Genomic DNA, 8,126 nt, shown 5'->3' with positions numbered 1-8,126 from the left:
TGACTCAGACAACCTACATATCCAAGTGGAATAAGGCCAGAACGTAGTTCAATTATAAAAGACGACTGAATCCGATGAGGTTTGCCTACGTATTCCTTTTTGAGGAAATCAAGTCGGCGTAGTTCCTGAACAACATACAAAAATAACATTTGGTTTTTTGATTACAAGAGAAAGGGGGAGAGAAACCAAACCCTACGTGGTTTGCCTATGTATCCCTCCATGGGAAGTCAGGTTGAACGTAGTTCTGTTACATCAAAAATCCTAACTCTATCTGTCTTCAGGCATAATATCTCTTGATTGCATCTGAGTTGATAGGATTCGTGTTGACTCTTCCATCCATTTCTATTAAGATTAGAGCTCCATCAGACAATGCTCTATCGACCACGTAAGGACCTTGCCAATTCGGTGCAAACTTTCCTTTAGCTTCTTCTTGATGGGGAAAGATTTTCTTCAGAACTAACTTCCCCAACATGAATTGGCGAAGCTTCACTCTTTTGTTAAATGCACTAGCTATCCTGTTCTGGTATAACTATCCATGACATACTGCATCCATTCTTTTCTTATCAATGAGCATGATCTATTCTTGCCTGACGCGTATCCACTGTGCATCGCCCAATTTTGCTTCTTGAATGACTCTTAAGGATGGTATTTCGACTTCTGCAGGAGTCACTGCTTCGGTGCCATATACCAACATGTATGGTGTTGCCCCAGTAGATGTTCTCATGGTAGTCCGGTAACCATATAAAACAAAAGGTAACTTCTCATGCCATTGTCTGTGACTGTCCACCATCTTTCGCAGAATCCTCTTGATATTCTTGTTAGATGCCTCGACTTCCCCATTCATTTGTGGTATGTAAGCTGTGGAATTGCGGTGGACGATTCTGAACTTCTCCTAGATTTCCATCATGAGGTCGATATTAAGGTTGGCGACATTGTCAGTGATGATAGACTCTGGTATCCCAAATCCGCAAACGATGTTGTTTCGGATAAAATCTGCCATTGCCTTCTTTGTGACGGCCTTGTAAGTAGATGAATCGACCCATTTGGTGAAATAGTTGATGGCTACCAAAAAAAATGATGTCTGTTTGACGATGCAGGGTCTATGGTCCTATCACGTCCATGCCCCAGGCGGCGAAAGTCCAGGGTGAACCCATTACATTTAACTCATTTGGTGGAACCCGAATGAAAGCTCTGTGGATCTGGCACTGGTAACACATCAGCACATAGAGGATGCTGTCGCTTTCCATAGTCATCCAAAAGTATCCAACTCTCAAAATCTTTTTGGCTAATGTGAACCCGTTCATGTTGGGTATGCACGTCCCTGCATGTATTTCTTCCAACAGCATGGTTGCTTTTGCGGCGTCTACACAACTCAACAAACCTAAGTCTGGGGTCCTTCTGTACAAGACTTCCCCGTTAAGAAAAATATTATTTGCCAACCTCCTGAGGGCTCGCTTTTGACCATTAGTAGCATTTTCTGGGTACTCCTGGGTCACAAGGAACTTCTTGATGTCGTGACACTAAGGTTTACCATCTAGTTCTTCATTCACGTGGAAGCAACATGTATGTTGATCCTTGATTCTTATCTCGATGGGGTCGATGTAGTTCTTGTCTGGATGCTGAATCATAGATGATAAGGTCACAAGGGCATCGGTAAACTCATTTTGAATTCTGAGGATGTGCTTGAACTCAATCTTTGTGAACTTCTTGTACAGCTCCTTCACGTAGTGCATGAACGACAGTATCTTGATATTTTTAGTCGACCATTCTTCTTGGACTTGGTGGATTAGCAAATCGAAATCTCATATGACCAAAAGTTCTTTGATGTTCATGTCGACTGCCATTCTGATTCCAAGGATGCATACCTCGTATTAAGCCATATTATTGGTACAAGGGAATCTTATTTTTGCTGATGCTGGATAGTGTTATCCAGATTCTGAAATCAGGACTGCCCCAATCCCAACTCCTTTGAAGTTTATTGCTCTATCAAAAAACATCCTCCACCTAGGGTATAATTCTACAATATCTTTCCCGGCAAATAGTACTTCTTCATCGGGAAAATACATGGTAAGTGGTTCGTAATCCCCATCTACTGGATTCTCGGCGAGGAGGTCGGCTAAAGCTTGTCCTTTGATAGCCTTTTGAGTTATGTACATAATGTCAAATTTGCTGAGGAGAATTTTTCATTTAGTTAGCTTTCCGGTAGGCATTGGCTTATGAAAAATATACTTGAGTGGGTCGAGCCGAGATATCAAATGCGTGGTGTATGCCGACATGTAATGCCTTAGCTTCTGAGCAATCCAAGTCAGAGCACAACAAGTGCGTTCTATCAAAGTATATTTTGCCTCGCATGGTGCTAACTTCTTGCTTAAGTAGTGGATGGCCTGCTCCTTTCTTCTAGTTTCATCATGTTACCCCAACACACGGCCGAAGGCATTGTCCAAGACTGACAAATAGAGCAAAAATGGTTTCCTTGTTTTAGGGGGAACCAACACTGGCGGGTTTGAAAGATACTCTTTGATTCTGTCGAAGGCTTTCTGGCACTCCTCCGTCCATTTCATGGCAGCGTCCTTCTTTAGTAGCTTAAAAATGGGTTCGCAGATTATCGTGGATTGGGCTATGAAACGACTGATGTAATTCAATCTTCCCAAGAAACTCATGACATCTTACTTGCTCATTGGTGGTGGTGATTCCTGGATGGCCTTGATTTTTGATGGGTCTAGTTTTATCCCTTTCCTGCTTACAATAAAACCCAATGGTTTTCTAGCGGGGACTCCGAACACGTACTTTGTTGGATTCAACTTCAAACTGTACCTTCGCAGGCATTCAAAACATTTCCTCAAGTCGTCCAAGTGCTCTGAACTCTTTCGAGAATTTATGATGACATCATGCACATATACTTCGATCTCCTTATGAATTATGTCGTGAAATAGGGTCGCCATGGCCCTCATGTAGGTGGCGCCAGAGTTCTTGAGACTGAACGGCATAACCCTATAACAATAGACTCCCCAAGGTTTGGTGAAATAATAACAACATGATAGGGGTCCAAGAATTACTAAAGAAAATCAAGAAACGTGCGGAAGCTAAAAGAAAATAAAGAAACAAAAAAATAACGGAAAATTAAAGATAGATTGAATTCAAGAAAGAGTTTCTTGAATTCAAGAAGTCTATTCTTGAAGTTGAATCCTAACAACAACAATTAGCTAACAAAGAACTAATCGCCTTTGGTAGAGAATTAAAAACAAGAGATAGATTGTGAAACCCGACCCTTTAGAATAACAAGAACAACAATAAGCCTAAACTTATCACCTTTCTTGAATACCTAGAAGTGATCTAAGATTTCGAAAGAGTTTAATCTTACCACCTTAAGTTGAGTCTTGAAGGTTGAAGAATAAATCCAAGAGTAGCCACACACAAGAGTGCAAGAAAAATCTCACAATTTTTATTGATAATAGTCTATAATAATCTGAGAGGACATAAGGCTTATGAATGCCCAAGTAGAAGAAACATTCTAATCAAAGAGGATGGGGGATATGAGAGTGAAAAAGGTGAATCAAGTGAAAAACAAGAAGAAAACTTTGAAGAGAGTGAAGAAGGAGAAGAGATGGAGTACATTGATAGTGAGGTGAATTTTGTGGTTAGGAGGCTTATGCACATTAATTTGGGTCACTCTAATGAAGAACAAAGGGAAAACATATTTCATACTCGGTGTGAGATTAAAGATAAAATTTGTTCTATGATAATTGATAATGGGAGTTGTGCTAATGTTGTGAGATTTTTCTTGCACTCTTGTGTGTGGCTACTCTTGAATTTATTCTTCAACCTTCAAGACTCAACTTAAGGTGGTAAGATTAAACTCTTTCGAAATCTTAGATCACTTCTAGGTATTCAAGAAAGGTGATAAGTTTAGGCTTATTGTTGTTCTTGTTATTCTAAAGGGTCGGGTTTCACAATCTATCTCTTGTTTTTAATTCTCTACCAAAGGCGATTAGTTCTTTGTTAGCTAATTATTGTTGTTAGGATTCAACTTCAAGAATAGACTTCTTGAATTCAAGAAACTCTTTCTTGAATTCAATCTATCTTTAATTTTCCGTTATTTTTTTTTGTTTCTTTATTTTCTTTTAGATTCCGCATGTTTCTTGATTTTCTTTAGTAATTCTTGGACCCCTATCGTGTTGTTATCATGAAAGCTGTCTCCTTTGCATCTTTCACATGCATTAAGATTTGGTGGTATCCAGCGAAACAATCCATAAACGACTTCAGTTCATGCTTCGCACATTTTTCGATGAGAATGTTGATATTTGGCAAGGGAAAATCGTCCTTTGGATTAGTTTTGTTAAGATCCCGGTAATTCACATATATTCTGATCTTTCCATCCTTTTTGGGCACTGGGACGATGTTTTCCAACTATCTTGGATAGTTGGTGACCCTTACTACATTTGCTTCTATTTGTTTGGTCACCTCTTCCTTTATCCTTAGACTTAAATCAGGTTTGAACTTCCTGGGCTTCTGCTTGACCGACGGTCTGGTAGGGTCAGCGGGAGTCGATGCGAGACAATGTCGGTGCTTAATCCTGGTATGTCATCATAGGACCATACGAAAACGTCGACATACTATCGGAGGAGCTCAATCATTTTTTCCTTCTGCTTGGTTTCTAGGTGAATGCCGAGTCTGGTTTCTTTCACGCCTTCTTCACTTCCAAGATTGATTACTTCTGTTTCTTCGAGGTTGGGCTTCTTCTGACTGTCCACCTGTTCTATCTCTTGCGAGAGATTGTCTGGCATCATACTCTCGTCATATTCCTCGTAATCCGAGTCATTGCGCTCAACGATTTCGTTACATGTCATAATCATGGAACGCGTGTTTTTATTAGTTTGATTACTTAAAAGAAAGCTAGGTATAAATAAAGCAGTAAACATAAAATTGCGATATTTAGGAAAATATTCTTTTTATTTCATCAAAAGGGGAACGTCTTAAGCGTTCAGAAGTGGCAAATGACAAAAAGGTACAGACACGGTACATGCCTCAATTGACCGTGCTCTTTCAAAAGAAAACTTTTACAGTTCCATACTACTAAGACTGCTAGCGAACCAAAGATGGACTGGCTGTCCAATTCTGCAGCTATTCCTCTAGTTCGGCATCCCTGATAGTCGGTGTCTTGATGTCAGTTCCTTCACAACATTCTTCAATCATGTTCACAAATAACTTCCCCATCCAGTCGATGATATCATCTTTAGGTGTTGAACTCTGTCCCGAACTTGCAATATGCTCTGGCAGAAAAATCTTTTTCCCGGAGCTAACGGTGTGAGTTTTCCCTTTCGGAGGCTGATATCCTATGCCAGTCCTTTCTTTCTGCCCATTGTGTTCAATTGGCTCTATAATCCCATCTGACTTGGCTCCCAACCCTGTTCCTTGGCTATATCCTTATTTCATCATCTCCCTCATGGCCATCTTGGATCTGTACGCCGATTGTATTCCCAGATTATGATCAGATCCTCCTCAATAGTCTGCATAATTTCTATAGCGTGGAAGGCGACTCCGTCTTGCCCCTCAATGAATGGGAGAACATACTCCAAATAGGCAGAGTGACCCCACTCGCCGTGGACCACGATCTCTTGTCAACCCCACTCGAATTTTATGCATTAGTGCAAGAGAGGCGGCACGACCCCTGCCATATGTTTCCAAGGCCTGCCTAGCAGCAAATTGTAAGAAAAGGAGATGTCCATCACTTGAAATAGCACTAGAAAGTCGACCGACCTGATTTTCATGGCTAGATAAATTTCCCCAATAATATTCTTTTGCGAACCGTTAAAGGCCCTCACCCTTATGTGGCTTTCCTTGACCTCCCTAAAATGAATTCCCAAGTCCCACAGGGTGGAGAGCGGGAAAATGTTGACTCCTGATCCTCCATCGACCAATACTTGAGATACCACTTTGTACCCGCATTTGACAGTGATGTGAAGATCCTTGTTGTGACTTGCGCCTTCGACAAGAAGTTCGTCTCTTCTAACAGTGATCATGTTTGCTTCTACCATTTTCGCAATTATCGCGGCTAATGCCTCGTTGGTGGTGTTACTTAGTACACTTATCCCGCTTAGTACTTTCAACAAAGCGTCCTTATGGCTGTCAGAGCTCATTAGTAGATCCATGATGGATATCTGCGCTGGAGTTTTCTTTAACTGCGCTCCCACATAATACTCTTTACTCGACATCTTTTTCCAAAACTTTTCAACTTCTGGGTCTGTTATGTTTCCTCCTTGGAATTTGTTTTCTCCCCGGATTTCCTCGATCGACCTCTTCAGGGGCATAGCATCTCCCAGACCTAGTCATACCATAGGCTGCGGCAGAGTCTGTTTGAACTTAGTAGAAATTAAGCTCGCCATGGTTCGAACTTTTTGGATTGAATAGTGCGTTGGGGCGCTGAAGGAAAATATTGGGTAGAAGTACACATTTCTGCGGCCCATTCTGCGGCCGCATAACCACTATGTGGACCGCAGACTGGTCGCAGAGTGGGGCAAATTTCTGTGGCATTTTTGATGCCCAATTTTGCAGCCATTATGCGACCGCATAACCGTTTCGCGGGCCGCATTCTTGTCACATATTCCTCCTTAGGATTTTTTGGAGGGAGGTTCTGCAGTGCACTATATGACCACAGAACCGTTCTGCGGTGAATTATGCGACCGCAGGACAGGTCTGCGGGCCGCATAGTGACCGCAGACCAGGTCAGTTTTTTTCCAGTTTTGGCACCCAGTTTCGCGGTCGTTTCACAGACGGCATAACCATTATGCGGTCGCATATGCGACCGCAGAACCTGTTTCAGAGCTTCATTTTTGGGTTTTTAAACCCGACCCAATTCCGTTAAAACACACCTCATAGACCATTTTGAGCAGATTTATGATATTTTAGAGTGAGAGGGAGAGTTCTTAGAGTGGGGGAGCAATCTTTAACCATTACCCATCAATTCTTGCTCAATCATTGTAAAAATGGGGTAATAATAGAGGCAATTATTGGGTGTGGGGGGGAGGGGGGTTGTTGCCTTGCATGCATGTATCTTGAAGTATGTGGGAAGATTGTTAGTTAAAAATGGTAGAGAGTGGGTTGGGAAATGATGGAATCTTCCACAAAAGAGCCGTAGAACCCTAATGCACACCTAGTGTTTGATAAAATGCTCAAATGAGCTAAAACCATGATCATATTCCTAATGTGGCTATGTTGAAGGATGTTTGTTCAATGTTTATTCTAAACGATTCATCATGTCATCTTGCCATTTGAGAATATATTAAAAAATGTGGAATATGTATTAGGAATGTTAAAACTTCATGTCAAGACCGAAATAAAGGTTGTTATGCCAAATTGTATGAATGGCCTCTATGTGCCTAAGATTTCCTAAATTGCTCATAATGATATTTGAACGTGGAAATGGGAATTGGAACTACGAAATAAGGCCAAGTGCCAAGAATGACTTTATAATTGTTAAGAAGTACGATGTGAGATGATTGAATGGAGAAGGTAATGTCTCAAATGAGATGGCCTAGCCGATCGGGCCGAGATCGGACTCCGTTTAAGAACACGGTGGTATTGTGGATGAAATTGTGGTAATGCCTCAAATGAGATGGCCTAGCCGATCGGGTCGTGATCGGACGCCATGCCGCACACATGGTGGTACTGTGCTGGAAATTATAATGAAATTGTAGTAATGACTCAAATGAACGACCTAGCCGATCGGGTCGAGATCGGACTCCGTGTAAGAATACAAATGTATTGTGAATTGTGGAATATCGATACTAAAGATCACCTAACCTAACAATATGGAAATTAACTTGAAAACGTATATGATCCTTAACTTGTTGTTTTAATATTATTTGAAGCCCTTATTGAATTCTTGACTGTTCCTCTTGTATTATTTTTCATTCTATTGAGTTGGTGTTTAGCTTTACATACTAGTGCTATTCGATGGTACTAACGTCCCTTTTGCCGGGGGCGCTGCATCTTTAAATGGATGCAGGTGGTTACATAGCAGACAGTATTGATCACAGATAATGCTGCATCCTCTTCTCAGCGGACTCGGTGAGCCCCATTTCATTCCGGGGTCATGTATTGTACCTTTCGTTTATATTGTGATCACT

General features: G+C 41.2%; 1 protein-coding gene across 1 annotated transcript; it reads right to left on the bottom strand.

Annotated features, from left to right (window-relative positions):
- Window positions 1-277: 277 nt before the first annotated feature.
- On the bottom strand, window positions 278-1,733 carry LOC138909783 (uncharacterized). Its single transcript, XM_070200998.1, has 3 exons — window positions 1,532-1,733; window positions 588-858; window positions 278-515 (listed from the first exon to the last, which is right to left on the bottom strand). Exons 1-3 carry the CDS (start codon window positions 1,731-1,733, stop codon window positions 278-280), a joined length of 711 nt encoding a protein of 236 aa, XP_070057099.1.
- Between the last annotated feature and the right edge of the window lie 6,393 nt (window positions 1,734-8,126).

This window comes from Nicotiana tomentosiformis, chromosome 4 (genome assembly GCF_000390325.3).
Source record: "Nicotiana tomentosiformis chromosome 4, ASM39032v3, whole genome shotgun sequence".
NCBI lineage: Eukaryota > Viridiplantae > Streptophyta > Magnoliopsida > Solanales > Solanaceae > Nicotiana > Nicotiana tomentosiformis.
This window is presented reverse-complemented; position numbering and strand designations above follow the sequence as displayed.